The sequence below is a fragment of the Struthio camelus genome, chromosome 3 (genome assembly GCF_040807025.1).
Source record: "Struthio camelus isolate bStrCam1 chromosome 3, bStrCam1.hap1, whole genome shotgun sequence".
NCBI lineage: Eukaryota > Metazoa > Chordata > Aves > Struthioniformes > Struthionidae > Struthio > Struthio camelus.
This window is the reverse complement of record NC_090944.1, coordinates 97082689-97102237: the sequence shown is the minus strand read 5'-3', so window position 1 is coordinate 97102237 and position 19549 is coordinate 97082689. Positions and strand designations below refer to the sequence as shown.

Below are 19549 nucleotides of genomic sequence, written 5' to 3'. Positions count from 1 at the left end.
ACAGCATCTTTAGGACCAAACAATTCATGCTGATGATGCACAAGGGTTTGATTGGCATTTCACTTTGATAAAAGACTACAAAAAACTGATTTTAAAAAATGTATTTTTCGGAGAGGTGTTTCACTGAGGTAAAAAAATGAGTGCTGGTAAATCTCCTGTGGGCATTTTCTTGCCCCCAGCTGAAAGATCTGCTGCTTTCCTGATGTGTGAGATTCTTTTTACTTATCCAATGTCTTGGGATTTTTTTTTAACATTGTGAAAGTTCAAACTAAAGCATTCAACACATTTATTTTTGTAGGGCAGAAACATCCCTATTTTCCCATGCCATAAAAACTGTACACCAACACTGAGGGCGAGCACTAACCTGTTATGAAAAGAGGTAGAAAGATCTTGGATTATACTCAAGTTTGTCTGCATTGTCTGTTGAATTGTGCAGTTGACGCTGCTGTACGTGCGTGTGTGTTTGTGGCTTTTTCTGTGACCTGGTTAGTGGAGCTGTGTGTGTTGAAATGAAAGTACAAGAGCTTTCAGCAAAGATCATGGTTTTTGTTTTTTTGGTTCCTAGGGAAGGAGAAGCAGTTCTCAGAAACTGCCTCCTGTGTAATGAGGCTCAAGAATTTTTCCTCAAGTATTTTAAAAACATATACTTTCCAGTAATTAAAAAAGAAACAAATGCAGTGAAAGAACAAAGTTTTGTGAGGCTGTGGGATTATCTCACATGTTAAAACAAAACTGCCGTTCTTTTGCTACCTTCTTATAGGTAAAGGCTTCCTGTAATATGCATTGAGTCCGCTGTTTGTAAATTCAGGAATGAATTTGGATTCAATGGGACAAACAAAGTCAGTAAAAGACACTAAAAAGTATATAAACAACCACAGAGGAAACTATCCCAATGTTTGAAACAAAAACCCCTATTTTTTGCATGGTGGTGTTGCCATAGCATGTTGCAGTGTGATTTGTGTGTTATCTAAACAGGTTGATCTATAAAACAACATTATATATGATAATCCTACTTTCTTCCATGGAGGCGTTTAATAGGAAGTTCCATATTAATAACCAGGCCATATGAATAAAAGAAAATGTAGAGAGCAAGTAGTACCTCTCGGACCTCTGAGAGCCAGGCCTTTTTCCGGGCAGAGTGACTGGCAAGCTGTAATACTTAGGTTATCCATTGGAGTTTAAAGAGCCAGGTCAAGGCAAAAGGTCAAGAATGGGCTACGGTAAAGAGCGTATAAATGAGTGGTTATAAGGGGAGAAATACCAGGCTGAAGAAAGATATGAGGAGAATAAAAAAAGGGGTTGGGGGGCAGAAAGTGGAGGAAGTCCGGGAGGCACTAGAATTAGTCTCCCATAATCTCTCTGAGGACAGTGTTACGGGTAAGCCAGCAGTTCTGCATATAAATACTCGAGCGTTAGCGTTACGCCCTGCAGGCATGCCCTGCTCAGCCCGCTAATCTCAGGGTGTAAGTACCAGAACAGCAGGTGGCTGGTGATGCAAGGAAGGCCCAATAAGCAAGCTGTGAGCTAGAAATGAGAACAAGGGTTTCTGGGTTTGAAGCACTGGTACTTCTTCAGTAGAAGAGGGCACTTGGTTTTTCACTGAGCAAGCTATAAAATAATAAATGTGGTTTTGCTTTTGCTCAAACTGCTACCTGAGAATCCGGGTGGAGTCTGTCAAGTTGGGTCAGCTCTGAAAGTGGAAAATGTCACTGCTAGACCTATTCTCTATTAGATCAGTAGCTCTGAGGCTTGCAAATTTATATAGAGTGTCAGGCTTCTCAAGCACAAACCCTTTCTCTGAGAGGACAAATTCACATCCCCCAGTACCCCAAGATCCTTGCCACCAGGCATTTGCATTCTTCCATTCTTGTTCTCAATTTCAATTTGTTTATAATGTATAATGCCTTAGTACGGTGGTTCCAAGCAGCAGGGCTGGCGGGGATGTTTCTCAGACTATCCTAGAGCATAGGTATTAACTCGTTCAACTGTGAAGTGAGAGACTGTGGTATAGATCTGTTCCTCTGATTACTGCGGAGAATAGGTCTGAAACAGGTCTCTGACAACCTGGAAAAATGCTGTCGTCTCCGAATGATTGAGTAAGAAGAAAATTATATATCCTCTTCTCCTCTGACGGTTTAGTAAATTTAGACTCATTTCCTTTATTTTTCTGTCTCTTATATCAAAGTGGTTTTGTACTAAAATAAAGCGGACCTCCGATTTTCCATCTAAAGTGTCTGAGAAACCAGAAAGCTTGGCTGTTTGTGGGGACCGAACCTGAGAGGACGACCTTGTAATTCATAATCTGACTTGTTAAGCTGGAGACTATAAGAGTTTCCTGAATCTTTTGTTAGACAAATCAGCGGTAGTTGAAAGTGGGTTATACTTGCTTCGGAAAGCATTTGCTAAACTAGAAAGTTACTTTGCAGGAGCACTCCCTCTATACTATTCCCTGAACTAAATAGAAATCACCTGATGTAATGAATCATTTTTCTAGCTTGGCGAGGAAAAAATGAAAGGGGAGCTACATATACTAGAAACTAAGTTCAGCTCTGTGTTTCTTTCACGCTGGAGAGTTTTCTTTCCAGAAAATTTTCAATAATTCAGTGCACTTGATGAAAGCCCTAAATGCACAGCTAAAAGCATCAGATATTTGGCTTGCTCTATAAATTTTACAGTGCAAAACTGCTAACGCTTTTGGCACTCTGCAGTAGACAATAATGTTATAAACACATCTGCATTCATGTACAATATGGGTATAGTAATAAACTGGTATTTGCTATCTGTAATATTTGTTACTGAACACTTTATAGTTTGGCTGTGAGTAGCAAACATGGCTATTTGTGGTTTGCCTCATTTATTCAGAATCCCAGGTCATGGGTGAAAACACAGGGCACGCACACTTCAGCGCTGCTGGGATGATGACATTGGCTAAGTGCTTTGCTTTGGTATAACACCTGCAAATAAAATTGTCACAGCTCGGCGTCAGCTGCACACAGAGCGGGGGCACTCTGTGCTCCCTGCTCAGCCCCTGGGGTTTCTGCTTTGGAATAACTCAGGTTTAGTCAGCTGCAACTCCCCGAGTAGGTGAGTAGGGAAGACTACTCGTCTAAGTCAGGGAGCAGGGAAAATCTTGGTTCCATCCACTACTCATTGCTTGCCACAGTAACAGAGAGGGGCAAGTAGGTGTTTTTTAATGACAATGAAAAATTCTTCTCAGGAATTTCACAGAATCACAGAATCGTTTAGGTTGGAAGGGACCTCTGGAGATCATCTAGTCCAACCTCCCTGCTCAAGCAGGGTCACCTAGAGCATATTGCCCAGGATCACATCCAGACGGGTTTTGAATATCTCCAGCGAAGGGGACTCCACCACCCCTCTGGGCAACCTGTTCCAATGCTCTGTCACCCTCACAGTGAAAAAAACATTTCCATGAAAAAAATTCTCAGTAAAGAAAAAATAAAAATCAGGAAACTTGCTCTACCTCAAATGATAAAATTTACACTACGGGAAAAGAAAAAGAAAAGGTGCACTGATAACTTTGCCAGGAACTAGGAGGTCTTTAAGGAAGAATTTATTTTTAATTTCTCATACGTGTTTAGGATCTGTGAAAGTGGCAGACTGACAATCCGAGCAAGATGCCTTCTAGGACTCTGGCCTGGTGCTTAGCTGTGATCAGCACGCTGGAAACCTAAACTGAAGGGCTCTCTTTTACAGCGTAGTAGGCTAATTGCATTTCCACTCCACACCAGTTCTCTTGTCTCACCGAGAACCAAGTTAGCGGAGCAAGGAGGTGCAGTCTCCCTCGTCAGAGCCGCCCAGTGTGGCAGATACTCCAGCGTCATCACATGGTGGGGTCACAGCTTCAGAAGCCACCCTCAGCATTAGCGTGCCTAATTGCAGAGAAAGCAAAGACCTGTGCTCGTTGCAAGTTTGTGATGTTTTATAGACGTACAGCCACTACAGAACAGACCAAACTCGGTCTGTGTATTAAACCAGACAGCCATCATATAATAATTATCTTCACTCTTTGCCTCATAAACAAGACCCCATTTAATAACTCTGAGTTTAAAAACTTATCTTCCATTACTTATACCCTTCCCAGCTGTCTTGTCTCACCTAGCAGTAAAAAATAACTTACCAGTGTCCTTTGATGTTTTCCCCTCCAAACCAGTAATATTAGATGATTTCATGCATGAGATGAGAAATGTCAAGGCCACTGAACACAGCACATTTTCACAGTGCTCAGTACAATGTCACTAAACCTGACAGCAAATTATGGCCTAGAGGTGGAACTTAGCTTCCTCACTTCTTACTAGTGGGGATGGACTTTCTGCATGCTTAAATTGATGTCATCTCTTGCCATATTAAAATCTGTCCCTTTATTAAGAAACAATGTAGATAATATATTAATTTCATCTGTTAGTTTTGAAATCTTTGCATATGAACAGATATAGCTTGTTATGTACATAAGAACTCTACTGTTTCAGGCCAGAAGTCCATCTAGCCCTGAAGTCCAAACAAGGGCTCTATTTTTCTCCAGCATAGCATGAATAACCCTTAATGCAATATCACCTGTGCAATCTCATGTTCTGCACAGAGTCATGGAAGATTTCCTAATTAGAACTTTGAAATTTGCTTACAGTTATTCCTGAAAGTTTGCACTTAAAAAAAAGCTATTCAAAAAAATGCGATAATTCTTGTTTGAAATATACAAAATAATAATAATAACAATAATGATGGTAATAATAGCAATAATAACAGTAGAAATGCATGCTTTTCCCTTTTCCAGAAAAAACCTATTAATGTTTGACTAAAAAGAACTGATGAAATAATTGAAAATTTAAAAATGGCATTTTCCATATTTTGGAAAAAAAGAAAAATCCAGTTTTCTAGCTTTCCTTTGAGATACAAGCTGCATATATTTGTATATTTCTGAACTATCAAAAACCCTCTAAATTATCTAAATGGAACATTTTGATGACTTGAAGTGACTTTGAATTTTTTGATATTATGATATTCATTCTTCTGATATTCTGATATTTCATTATTTATTTATTTATTTATTGGACAAGAAGTAGAACTGAAGAGAAGCACTCAAAGAGCCTGCTACCAAACCGTTAGAGGCAACTGTTCCCTGGGGTCCCTGATCTGTGCCACTTCTATGGCAAGGGGGAGGACCTTGGCACACATGTATGGAGGGAGTGCCAGGCTATGGGCCCTCTTCTGGCTCTTCCTAAACCACTTATTGAGGTTGTTGCTGAACTTTTCTGCTCCTCTTTTCATGTATAGCCTTCCACGCAAAGCCATGGGATGAGCTGGGCACCTCCAGTGCTGGCTGGAGGCAGGCTGGCCATGCCTGTGGCAGAAGGCAGTGGGAGCAGACCTTGCTGGGGTGACTTTAGGGCCTGTTCAGCTCTGCCCCCTCCCTGCCACCCAGTGAGGCCGCGGGAGAGCCCCACGCCTGCCTGTGCTCCTGGCCAGTACCCCACCTCCCTCCCCAGCTCTGCTTTTGTAATCCTCTGATCCTCAGCTCTCTCCTTTCTCCTGTTTTTGTCTCCTGTAATGAATTGCTTCTCTCTCTGGCTTATTTACACCCTGCTCGCTCCTTTTTTGGAGATGAGGATGGCATTTACTTTTGTTAGTAGTGATGCCCAGCCTCATGGGGAAAACTGGAAAAGAGCATCTCTAGCACGTGCCAGCGAGGACTGACCTCCTTGTTGTGTTCAGCTGCAACTGAAGCTAAACTGCTTTGCTTTCTACTGGAAGAGAAAATTGAGGAGTAGTACTTGCACAACCAGGTTGACATAAGTTAGGAGCCAGCAGCTACATGTTCAGGTCAGTGTCCGCCAGTTCCCAACTGACAGACACCTGCCTATGTTCCTAAGCTATTTGCAAGAACGAGAACAGCAGGTTGGTATGCAAACCTGAGGGGCCAGGCCTTGGACAAACACATAGGAAAAATATTTGTTCAGTGCATTGATGCCTTGGAAAAATCTTATGTTTTACCCCAATCTTCAGCTGGTTATTCAAATTCCAGCTTGAATCTGGCAAAAGCTTGTAGATGAACCACAAATAAGAGCAGCTCATCAGCAAATGTAAAGATAAGTGGGGATGGAAAAAAAGAAGGAGCATCACCCAATTTGGAATTAGCAGAAATAGGCATGCTGTCACTCAGGCACTGCCTCTTATCTACGGACTGCTCCAGGAAATGGCATGGCAATAATGAGAAATGAACACTGGGCTGCAAATCCTCACAGCAGGCTGAAGGATTTCACTGCACATGCAAGCACTTGGCGCTGCAGCTGTGGTGAGAACTCATGCCCCAAATTCAATAAGTGCTAACCTCCTCCCCTTCCTCACATTGCTGAAAAAGCAATACCGTGGTGTGGTTTTGTGAGAGCAACGTCCTGTGCAATCCAAGCAGAACCGCGCCACAGTGAGCAATGCTAGAACAGCTCCTCGGTGTTAGAGGAGGCAGGGCCAGCTAAATCCTGAGAAGGTACTTCTTACTATTTCTGCTCCTTTGTCTCTCCAGATGTGCTTCTGTCAGCGGGTGTTTAGATACAGGCTCTGCTGGTGGCGAACTGGGGTATCACTTGGGAGCTTTGCCTACTGATGGGAGCTAGGCTGCCAGCATGGTCGGGTGTGCAGCGCGTGAGCAGACGGGCAAGTAGGGGAGCAAAGAGGCTGAGTCCACTTGTGTCGTCTCACTTTGCTCACACTGGGGTTCTCTGGGATTTTCTCTGTTACCCTGTCAGATGTGTGGAATTCCCATTTCTAGTTCTCCCTGTATTTGTCCTGATGAGTAGCACATGTCTTAACAATAAAGGAACATTAAAAAGTAGCCATTGGGGTTACTTAGCAGAAAGGATGAGAATTAAGAATTAATCTTCCAGCAGAAAAAGACTTGATCTTCCTCTACCATACTTTTCAGCTCAGCCTCTGCACAATTTCATATTGACTTCTTATAAGTCGCCTATTTATTGAAGTTGTTGCTGATGTGTTTGCCAGATTATCTAAAGTGTTAGTGTGGTGTTATATAAATAGGTCAGAGGGTCAGCACATTTGTACTTAGCGCCTCATAAATCTGCACATTGTTTTGTAATTCTCTCCCTAAACTCCCTTGAAGAACAATCGGAAGGACAGCAGCGTTGAAAAGCAAATATGCTAGGTAGGGACACGAGCACTTAAATCAATTGATACAGTATTCATAGATGTACTTCTTCACTCTGACTACTATGCTAACTCCTTGTTCTCTGACTCCCTTTTCAGGTTATGTGTGTGGAGCTTCACTTTGGCTTGTATGGTATAATAAAATTATTAATTAGGTTCAATTCATATGTCCGAAGTGCAACTATGCAGACAAAAATCCTACTCCAGTTTAGAATGTGGCCATACACTTCCATTCACGGTAAAAATTTATGAAATCCTACTCTACAAATCTAAATAATCAGTTTTCATTTTAGAACAGAGTTTGGTTTTCTCTGTTCTCTGGAGTAGAGTTTGAAAGAATATTCTGCAAGCTGGAAAGTAACAAATGACTTAATATCTGAATCAGAAAGTGGGATATTACTCCTATTTTGGGCTGCTATGGATTCTGTGCATTGAAAGCTGATTTTTGCAATAATAAGAGTAAATATGATTCAGAATAAATATGGAAGCAGATCTCTTGGGGAATTTTTTTTTTTGAATTGTCACTTTTCCAACTATAAACAAAATTTAAAGATAAATTACATCTCTTAATACATGGAAAAAGGGCATGTGAAGCTTTGCACACTTTGTTCAGTTAGTTACCCAGTGGAGATTTCATCTCTTTTAAGCAGTGTAATATTCTCTGAGGCAAAGGAGAGGTGAAGGAGAGAAGCATAGAGAGAAATCCTTATCACTGTAGGGCTTAGGAGAAGAAGCATCCAAAGCCTGGAAGCTTACTGCGGGGAGCAACATCCAGGGAGCAAGTGATGTTGAATACCAAAAAATTGTGATGACAGCTCACTGCCTCTATAGGGAAAATCTGAAATAATCCATAGAATAAGATTATACAAGTCAGATCGACTTAGTAACTACTAGTTTTTTGCCTTCTTTTAGGTCAAAACTTCCTAGTTTATGTTATACCACAAATTCATTCCTGAGAGACTAAAACTTGTTTATGGTTCATTTTAAAATTCCATGGAGTTCACAACTCTCAAACAATCCAGCATTGCAGATAAGACTACAAAGTTATTTCACAGATTTTATTGCACAGCAAATGCTTGCACAATTTTCAGATGTGGTATTGAGCTTTTTCTTAATAACTAATAAAAAACTCCTGGTAGGGAATTAATTTTTTAAATCTACTTCAGTACTAAATGGAAAATAGCCAATCCTTTATGCCTCTAAAATTAAGCATGAATAACTTCACCAAAGGTAAAGATAAGTATATGCTCAATATTTTCCTAGATTATATCCAAGGCTGACAATCATGAATCACTTAGCAAAACACTTCCCAGTTTCAGATATGTTGTTTTAAATTGTACTGCAGTGCCACACAGTCGCTGAGACTTTTCTTTCTATTTGAAAAGAAAAGATATATTATTTTAACATAGTGGTATGAACAGTTTACCTGTTACAGTTAGAGGAAAGCATAATTTAAGATTTAACAAGTGCCAAGAAACTGTGAAATGTAATGAAGGTAGAAAGTGACAGTTAAAGCTAGACAAAGGGAAGAGAGCATGCCTGGAAGGAGACTTTCCTTCTTTTGAAAAATCAAATATTATATTACTGCCAGAGGCAGTATAGTGATCCTGATAGATGAACAGACTAATCCAACATTGCAGATCATGAGTTCCCTACATAATTCTATTGTAAAGGAAAAAAATTATCCTAGTTTGTTCAGCCTGTATTTCAAAGCATGAAGAATAAACAAGCTTTGTGTGTGTGTGTGTGTGTGTGTGTGTGTGTGAAGACTATGAAGACCTACTCTGATATATCTTGAGCAAACGCTCACAAATGCTCACAACCAAGTTATGTATCCCTGTGAGGATACGTTTTAATTGATAGTGAAAATAGATACTCAGTTGTGTAATTCCACTGAGTCATAATACAACAGATAACTCACTGACATGGCAGTATAAATTCATTTACCATTTACTGCAGAAGATGTAGCATCTCTCTGTAGTTACGGTTTTTCTATGGTAGTCTTCTTGAAATCAGTTTCATTTTCTGAATCATGCACTTAAAACGAACAACACAATTAATGTAAGTATTAAATATCCTTTAACTGGAGGGTTAGACAGCCATTTGCCATTTAATGTTTTATGAACTATTTATGTTACATTATCAGGGTATGTCTGTGATATTTTGAGGAGTGATGCAAGCTTGCTGCGCCAGCTCTGCCTCTGTTGGATCAGAGCCACAGCAGGATGGCACTGAGAGAATGAGCTGACATGTTAGTTGGTCTCATGGCTTTTGACCGGCTCAGATAAAGCTCCGATCTGCCTGAAGTATATCATGGAGACGTACCCTACAGTGTAGATCTAACGCTTGTGGGACAGTCGTTACACTTGTCTGAAGAACCTGCTAAAAAGCTGACCAGCCTCCTTGCAGCAGGAGGAATGATGAGGAAAATAACAATGTGGAAACCCACAGACCTTCCCAGCAGCATTATGCAGATCACATGTAATATACCTGGCCAGTGTTTCCTATAGGTAGTAAGTACAGTCTCAGCAAACATATAGCTGAGTTCATGGAGGTGCTGTTTCCCTGCCTGTATGCAGTCTGCCTCTTACTTTTCACCTGAACTTTAAAGTGGCGTTTTCTCATCTGTGACAAGAGCTACCACAGGTTGCGTATTCATCCTTGTAGCGTAAGGCAGCCTCGCATTCTTGAAGTTATTTTCAGTGCTGGGTATGACCAACAGCAAAAAGCTCTGCAGTAGCAGTAGTTTCTTATCAACCAAAACCAATCTCATCCAGAAATGGCCTTTAAATTTGCTGGATTATGCTGTGACACAGTCTGGCTGGCTGGCAGTGCAGGTGATTGAAGTGTCAGGGCTTCCTGTGGTTTAAGATTGACAGACTCCAGTCGGTGCCCCTAGCTATTTGACAGTGATGTGGCAACGCTGAGTGGCTGCTGATGAACAGGTTTGCAGTGATCATGCCTCTGTTTTCTGTTTTTGTTTTTTGTTTTTATCTTTTCCTCAGGGGAAATCGCTCACATCAAAGAGGTTAACCAGTCTAGTGCAGTCCTACTAAAAGGATCACCTTGTAGCATGGAAGCAGACTCAAATCATTACACATACTTTGTAGCTCACTGATTGCCTGAATCAGAGGACAGTAGAACAAGATGTTGCATGAGCAAGGACCTGACTTGTTTTCTTTTGTGTATACTAAGGCATTACAGACTCCGAGGGACTCTCTAGCCTTTCGATGCCTCCATTTCGAAAACTGTCTGCTCACTTCCTCCTTCATATCAAGCTGGATCTGTGTCTTTTTATTTTCTGCAAGCTCAAGTACAGTGAAAAAAAAGCTTCTGCTAGACACAGTTTATTTAAAAAAAAATACGTCAATCAAAAACTGGAAGAAATGTAAAAAAATTGCATATATTAATAAATATACATATGGCATCACATTTATTGCACAATAAATTAGCACAGAAGGTTTCATTTCACTGATGTATTCACATTGAGAAAGAAAGCCTGTGTCTTTGTCTGTTGTCTGTATATTCTCTGTTAATGTTTCTTGCCTTTATTTTTATACCATATTTAAAAAAGAACACCTTTTACTCCAGATGTATTAAAGTTGATCCTTTCTCTGTAAATTTGTGTATGTTTATATTGTTGTTTTATCTTTCATTAAAAGATGCAGAATCTCTTTCCTTTGGAAAGTTTGAGATTTTAATATTGAACCTTAAGATAAGTCAAGACCAAAATCATCCCCAAAAGTTATATACCTTGTGCTTTCTAAAAAGTGACGTGAAATGGCATTTGGACCTCGGCATTTTCTTTCTCTCAGTGACGCCTAATCAAACGCACTTTATTGATAATTATTTACTCTTTATTTTCTTTCTATCAAGCTAGCAGCAGTGAGACCTTTCCAGCTTGCTCATCATCACATAAGTAAACACTTCTTAAAGCTAGGGCAGTTCTATAGTACTGCAGTCCTTAAAGTCTGCTCCAGTGATACAATGTAATCAGATGGTTGCTTCCCAAGAAGAGAGACACTTAACTGCATTTACTTAAAAACAAATCTGGAAAAGTTTGTATTTGCTGAATAAGAAAGTATCTCCTCTCCTTGCTGTCACTTGTGATAAAACACAGCAATTTTAAGCTGAGAAGGTAGTTGTTGGGGGTTCTTCAGAATACTCTTAGCAGAGAGCAAACCTTGGGCAGTAAATGCAGGAAGCTGCAATTTTAATTCAAGAGCTCTCTTCAGGTTCGCTGTTATACGTCTAGTACTCAGTTTATTTGCATAAAGACCCGCTGATGAAGTTTACAAAAACATGTAGCAGTTGTCCTTGAGACAACAGATCCGGAGCAGTCTGAAGCTGACTGGAACCAGAAAATCTCTGCTTGACCTGAGAAACAGCACTTTGAACTCATCCAGACCACGTCAGGATAATAGGTAGGATCTCTGAGGAGAAAAATGGTCGTGTGAACGACACTGAACAAGCAAGAGCTGGTACCTTCACAGCATTATATGGTACATCAGACTGTACCGTGCTGAAAGAGCCTTTTTAGCAATGCACAGGACAGAGGTAGGCGAGCCAAATTCAGGACCCTCTGTTGTACTGACTTTTGTTTGATATTGAGAAACAGGTAACTTGTTTTGAAGGGACTACCAAACCCAAAAATGCATACTCATGCTCATCCAAAAAAAAAAAAGTGGAACCATAATAGATGCGGTCAGACTCAGATTTTCCAGGAGCAAGGAATAAATCTAAATACATTAATGCTGGAAACATCTCATTTAACATCAGACTCCTGAGCTGTCTGTTTGCCTCAGTGGCTAGCATGGCTGTGCTGCACGGTCAATGGGAAGAGACTGCAGCCCAGAGCAGCAAGGTTGGAGGGCAGCTGAGCCGCCTGCTGCAGGGAGCTTGCAGTTTGCCGCCAGCCCTGCAGGGAGCCCAGTGCAGCCGTAACCCTCACTTCAGCATCTCAGGAGGTTTCTAAAGATCCCCAGAATGAAGCTAGGACCAAACACATTACAGATCACTGTGACTGGCTCTTCCCCAAGTTTTTGCTTAGTTAGGATTTCTGGGGATTGGGGATTTTTGTTTGTTCTTTGTTTTTACATGCCACTGTGTTTCTGGTTTCTAACAAGGATAATAATGACTGTTTTAAAGTGTCTCAGCTTTTGTTCAAGCAATTTTTCTGAGCTTTATTTTATCAGAAAACACTTGAAATGCCCTATGAGAACCTGATTTTATCAAGTGCTCCATCTAGGTCATTTCAAGTTTTTCACAGTCTAGAGAGGCCAGATGAATATCCACAGTGAACCTAGATCTTAAACTCTGAGATTTAATTTTCTTTTACCACATAAATGTGAGCTCTGAAGCATGAACCTTGGGCCAGGCAATCCATAGAAATTTGAGTTCTGTTACACTTCTCAGTGCCAAATAGGGATATTTATTTCCAAACTCCTGCTGCCACTTAATTGCATAAGATGGTATATTGCCTGCTTTTCCTTAGAAGTTAACTAATTAGCTACCAGAGTCGGCTTTGAAACATCACTTGCTTCCAATAAGTAAAGTTTCAAATTCATACATTAGATATTTCATGCAACTTTATCCTAAGAACATGATTCCCCCCTCCCCCCCCCCCAAAAAAAAAAAACAGTTTGCAAATTTGACTGGCCAATAAAAAGGTTTGGAGCATTTGTTTTTCTGTACCCATTTTATACTTATTCTACTTCTTTCTTTTCAATAAATATGAAGTCTATATTGAATGGCTATCTTTTCCTGTATTTGCACAGGACTTAACACAATGGATGTAAAGAAAAATAGGGATTACTAATAAGGATTTCAAAGCAGTTAGCTGTATTAAGGTTTCATCTGAGCCTAGTTTCAAGTGATGCAACTACTATTGCATCTATTGTTATATATGATCAATAGTGTGAATTTGGCCCAGGCAGATGAAACAAAACCTGTTCTACAACCAGTTGACTTTTGAAGGGTTTGTCTGGGATCTTTCTATACCTATCCTGATCACCATCATGTATCAGCAATACACTAACTGGGAATGGAAATTCCAGGTAGACACGCACTTCCTTTTATTCCCCTGCAGAAGAAAGAGAAATGTTTGTTTTCAAACATATATGAAGAGCCACTTCCAGAAATTAAGAATAATTCAAATTAAGGCATATCTCTTCTTACCGTTGCAACCACCGAACTGTTAACGTATGATTTGGTTACACAGTAATATATCCATTAGGAATTGCAGTGAGATCACGTGTCTGCTGAGGAAAAAAAGGACCGAGAGAGAAACCCAGTTTGGGCTGACTACGTTTCTCATCTCCTGGGGAAGAACCAGCAATTCGTGCCTCTCGGCTCCTCCCAGGAAGTTGAAAATTTCCTCTGCTGGCTCTCAGTTCATTGGAATAACCAGGAGTCCTCTTGTGAACTTTAATCTGAGAGTTGGGGTTCATAGGACACACACTGTCTGTGTGTATCCTTGCACATAATACAGCCTAGAGGGGAGAGAAGCATTGGTGCTGCTGCACACCTGAGACTGATTTGTGCTCCCAGTCCAGCTGGGGCAGGAAAATGGCCAATGGGAGAGACAGGAGTTTCCTTGGCATCTACCTGAGAGCAGCAAAGCAGTCACCACTTCCTCCTTAAGGGGCACTTTAAACTGCCCTTTAACTCTGCAAAAGCAAAGAGGGAGGGAAAAGGCCTCAAGCAGTGAAGAGAGAAAAAGCCAAACAATCAGCCAGAAGAGTAATGGAGACTGGCCAAAAATTAATGAGCTGAAGGTGAACGCAGAAGTAAGAAATGCGAATTAATTGGGACCCAAACGGAACTGACAAGGGAGGAGAACTTGGGAACTGAATAATTAGGATCAAAAGAGGCTGAAATTCAACTGATGAACTGCCAGTCTGCTAGCCACAGCCATACAGAATTGGAATCAAATCGTAAAGAAATTATCAGACAAGACAAACTGTAGCTGGTTCTTAAAAATCCAGCACAGACGTTTTCTGATAGGAGGCTCTTAGCATCAAATCTAGAGAATGACCTCTAGATTGCACCCCTAGTATTGTTTGAAATCATGAAATGTAAATGCCAAACAGTGCGCCAAGAAATAGCAAATAGAGAACAAGAACCAGTTCCAGAAAACAAGTACTACAGGAATTTATTTATGATGTTTATTTATAAAAAAATGAATAAAAGCCAAAAAGGACAATTAAAGTAAAAGAAGGCTGTTATTCTTAAAGTAATTTTAATGAGGGGCTGGGAATCACCAGAGATTTGTTTGGGGCTCTTCCATTTATTTTTATCCTGAGTGATTAACAGCTGTTCGAATTTAGCTGTAAAATCTATCATTTTTCATTTCCTTTCTAGCCAGAGATGTTTTATATAGAACTAACACTCCTATAGAACAATATTTTAGCTTAAGTGCCTAAAATACACAAATTTTGCTTAAAAAAAAGGTAATAGCTATAGGGTCCAATGTAAAATAAAGATTTAATCCCAAAATGTTCAAGGGAAGCTATCAACAATTCATTTGAATGTATTTGGCATCCACAATTCCTTTAAGCGAGTTATTAAATAGTTCTGAATCATACAAACTTGCTTTCAGTCTAACTATACCGAACAGATTAATGTTTTTGTCTCCTGTGAGTCTGAGATACACCGAAGAAGTCACGATACCACAGCCCTGGAGGGGAAGGGAGGATGACTTCTGCAAGGCCCAGCTCCTCACAGCCGTGCGCTGTTCCCGACTGCGGAGGCCTCAGCTGACATCTGTACAAACAAATGATTTTTTTGCTTGTACAGACACCAGTTCAGGACTCCATAGTCCCTCCAGACAGTGTTTTATCTCTGCCACTAGAAAGTTTTTTTTCCCTACTATCTAAACTTAACCTTCTTTGCTTCAATTTATCTCTTTATTTTTTGACTTGGCAACTACCATCACAATAATAAAATGTTCCCTCTTTGCTCAAATACCTAAATGTAACGTTGCAACAGCCTCCTTTAATTTTCTCACTCCTGTTTTCTGAAGTGTTGATTGAGTGAACTGCTCTCCTCTGGAACTGGGTTATGGCTTTCTTAAAGAGCAGCATCCCACGCGGGATGCAGTGCTCCCACCGCAGTTGTGCCAGCGGAGAGCAGGGGATCACTGCATGGCCCCGGCAGGCTGTGCTTCTGCCTCTGTGTGCAAGTATGGGGCTTACCCTTTCCACAATAGATAGCTGCTATTGTGTCCGGAACTGTGTCCGGTTTATAGAGTAAAACATCGCCGGTTGTTCCCCCTCATGTGTAGCTGGCTGTTCCTGCGACAGTCAGGTGTCTTTAGGTGCCCCATTGAATAGTATCCTATTTTTTCAGGCCGTATTTCCACTTTACCAAGATCGCTCTTCCTTTTTACCCTGAGAAATACTTGTAGTCTACCCTGAGAAATACTTGTGGTCCTTTTTCCCGCTGGTATCTTTATGTATGGGTGGAAGCAAGGAATCTGCTGGCCTAATTCTTGAACACAAATGTAAGAACGATAGTTATCAGCAGCAGCATTTGCCACGTGGGATCTGTATGTGTAAGCTGTTAAAAGAAATTTCCATGACAATAAACTCTGAGAACCTACGCAGATTCTAGAGGATAGCCCATATTTCTAAGTGTAGACATGGACAGTAAATAGCATACAGCATTAAAGCACTATTGTAAATGTTAACTTGATAGTGGCATTTGCACAATTTTTTTGTATTTCTTCTTCATTCCCAAAATATATTCTGACACATTCACCTGCATTGTCTCTTTTTTAAATTAACTGAATTTTGAAATTTTGTATTAGGTTTGTCACTGATGCCAGCTTTCAAATGAGATATTATTTACCTCCTTCACTGTTAACCTTGTGGCTGCTTTTTTCCTGTCTATCATCTCAAAGAAGCTTTTCTTTATGCATATCACTTGTCTGTTCACCTCTTTACTACCTTCTCCCTTTCCTTTTTGAAGGATCTAATGCTCTGGCATTTTAATGTACCTTTTGCTTTTCCACCTCTTTGCTGAGAAGAATATATAACTTGGAAGCTGTGACCTTTTTTTGAGTGCATCTCTTCTTATGTACTGTTCTTTATCTGGCTGATCTTTTCTTTCAGATTCTCTTTCTTCCTTCTCCCTCCCCATCAGTAACATCTCTTTTTTAGGATTCTCTGTCTTTTCATGGTTCTTTTCCTTTGGTCCTCTGATTCTCACTCCATCAATCCCTCTTGCATGTTCCTATGGTGACCACAAATGCCCTTTACCCTTACCTTACCTCTGTTTTATCTTTCTTGGAATTAAAAAAATTACAAGAAACAGAAGAAGACATTAAGGGAAAGGCTGATCAGCAGTAAGGGATAGGGCTGATGCTGAACCTCTCTCTGTCCGTGACATCTCCTGATCTCATGGGGCTTTCCTGCCCCCAGGTGCCATCCCCACCTTGCTCCTACTGGCTGCTTTGTTCTTCCAGCCACTCTTGCCTCAAACTCGCCTCTTTTAGAGATGTTAATGGGGCTTCAGAGTATACCATACTTAGGCATTTTTAAACACCTAAGCTACTTCCTTGGCCCCTCTGTGCTTCAGTTCCTCCCTTAATAAATTCATTACTTTCCTATAGCAGAGGGGTTAAGGTGTCCATCCAAAGGACAGTGTGTTATCCCATAGTATGGTAACAGGCCACAGAATTGCTGTTAATAAAGTTACCTTCTTTGCTGAACTTGGCTTTCTAATGCCAAGTCTCTCCCCATAGACAGACACCCACACCTCACTGGGACCCCTCTGGCTTGTCTGGAGATCTGCGCGGGAGCATGAGTCTGCCAAAATAGGCGTGGAGACCTGGAACATCTCACCTTTTCTGTCTTTCTTCCCAATTAAACTTGGTCCAAACGTCCAAGTTAATATTGGTAAACAAGATATAAATTACATACTGGAAAAATCCAGGGCAGATGAGCAGGCCTTCCCACAACAGCTGGGGTGGATGGTGCGGAGCAGCTGGAGAGCCAAGATCCCACGAGCAGACCTCCAAGCCCACAGAGAAAAGGGTGATGTCCAGGAGAGGCGGATGCCTGCAGAGGGATGCTGTTATATGGTGGCAAGCTCCTTCATTTTGGTAGAGGGCACTGCTGTGTAGCTTAAGGAGGTAGGAGGGAGCCAAGTTATTCTTTTAGGTTAACTGCATTGAACACCAACAAAGAGAAGTCTAGTTGTGTTGGCCTGGGCAGGTTGAAGGAAGGAGGACAGGTACTTATGCCACTGACTGTACGTATTCAGAGCAAATGAGGAGTTTGAGTTTCTTTCACCGGGGGGGGGGGGGTCTGCAGAGTGGTGCAAAGCATCTAGGTCACTTAGGTAACTCGTCAAATAAAGTATGTGGGAGGTAGGAGGGAAGATTAAAGCTCAAGACTAGGAAAAACAAGTCCTGATGCATGTTGGTCTGGCAGGTAGCTCCCATGGAAAGGGCAGCCCATATTGTACTCTAAACTGTGGATAGCGTTCTTGGGGGGACAGAGCATAAGTGTGGAATTTCATCAATAGATAGCAAAACATATTTTAAATGTTTTGCTCTTTTAAAAGGAAACACAGCAAACTGCTCCATATACAGTGCAGGTAATTAAATAGATAATGCTCAGTTAATGATAATATTGATTTCCAAAAAGTCAGTTTAAGGGAACAGCTAAGTTTGTAACTACTAAGTCACTTCTGGATTGCTACATTTCACCTTCCTCAACCACAGCTAGACGTGCCTGAACTATTTCACTGACCTTGTAAGGCCCCTGGCTAGCAAGGCCTTGCCAAAACTCTCCTCTCTCTTCTCTCGTTTTCAGTTTCACTCATTCTCCTCAGTCTTTTCTGTGTTCCTGTTCAAGACCGAGGGATTGACTGCAGCTGCTCTCCCAGTGCTGCATTTGTGTGCAGGGGGTGATTTTAATTTATATGTTTCTTTTCTTCCTGCAGCCAGAACACTTAAAATGTAAGTTTCAGTTTGTTCCACAGGGTTTCTTCCTTGGCCCTTATGATCTGCATTTTCTGTATACTTGTGTATTATTGACACTCATGCATTTTACTGGGAAAAAGGTGAGGGAGAAAAAAGCTCTGAATTTCTACATAGCTCTTTGGCTCTTCCTCAGAGCTGACTGGAACCAAAGACAAAAGGCTGAGCCTTCACTAATCTGATCACCAGTGTACCCAGATGCACGCCTGGACTGCCATCTGCAAGGCGAGCTGGGCCCCCTGCTCTTCTTCCAGTGCCTCTCCTGGCAGCTCCCCTGGCTCCTCTTGCCCCCAACTCCCAACACATTTCCACTGAAGTCAGAAATGGGAAACCTTTCAGACTGACTTTAAAGCCTAGTTGTCCTTTTGCTCAGCAGTTGGCTTGTCCTTGCTAGCTTGTGGGTTGGGTCACCTTTTTGCTATGGAAGGATGGGTTTATTTTTTGAAAGATGGTTTTGACTTTTCCTCCCGCTCCCAGCTTCCCCGAGCCATGCCACATGCTGGGAACACGTTTCATCTTAGAAAGCTTTGGAAGGCAGCCTCTTTCCATCAAAGGCATGGACTGGGCAGAGTGGCTTTGATCACTTTGTGTCTTTAAATGAGCCCTAAAAAAGAAAAAAACAAGGGGTCTGAGGCTGGCAGACCTGAAGGAAGAAAAAAAGAGAGAGAATGAGAGAGAGGAGGATGGGGTAGCTAGAGGATAAACAGCTGAGAGAGTGACACTAAGGCCCTCCATGCCCCCCCCCCCCCATCATGGTATATTCATTAGTGTCTGTATCCTCAGAGTTTTTCCTACTGCCCTGTGTGTGTTTAACACTATCACCGGCAAAGCATTGGGCGGAAGCAAAAGAGAAGGGTCCCCCCGCCCCCTCCCCGAGAGGTGCCTGTGCTGTGTTTGGGGGATCTGCCTGCCTTGAGCTCAGCACTGGGAAATAAAAGGCCAAGTCTAGGGATCAGGAAGACAGGAGGTATTTGACTTCTGTCCCCTTCAAACCACGCAGAGCTCCCCACTTTTATTTTTCAGCTACATATACATTTTGAATATGTTGCCCCCATTGCATCATGTAAAAGAAGGGGGTGGGGGGGCACCCAGACCGATGCATATCCAATGCGGTGAAGAACTGTAATGTTGCACTTACAAATCTTGTCCTTTCCCAGTTCCTGAGAGCTCTTGTATCAGGATGGAGCTCATTACGCCTCATTACTGGAGGCCTCACAGTCTTGCGTATGCAGAAGCAGCTGAGGATGCCTTGTTGTTCTGTCAGAGAAGAACCGTCTGCAGCATCAGCACCAATCCTTAAATACAATGCAGAAATGGGTTCTTTTAACACCTGTCTCTCCTGGGCAGTGTTATGCTCCGTTTATCAGTTCTGACCATGACAGCATGAGC

At 41.4% G+C, this 19549-nt stretch overlaps 1 protein-coding gene across 9 annotated transcripts in view; it reads left to right on the top strand.

Annotated features, from left to right (window-relative positions):
* Window positions 1–10860, top strand: part of RGS7 (regulator of G protein signaling 7) — a 284031-nt gene extending 273171 nt beyond the window's left edge. For 6 of the 9 annotated variants that reach the window (XM_068939272.1, XM_068939273.1, XM_068939271.1 and 3 more), the window contains one exon: window positions 10369–10860. In XM_068939272.1, the coding sequence (XP_068795373.1) occupies window positions 10369–10620 (252 nt within the window). In that variant the 3' untranslated portion in view covers window positions 10621–10860. Of the gene's footprint in view, window positions 1–298; window positions 380–10178 lie in introns of all 9 variants that reach the window. The other 3 variants (XM_068939274.1, XM_068939275.1, XM_068939277.1) reach the window with 3 other exon arrangements.
* Window positions 10861–19549: the final 8689 nt, after the last annotated feature.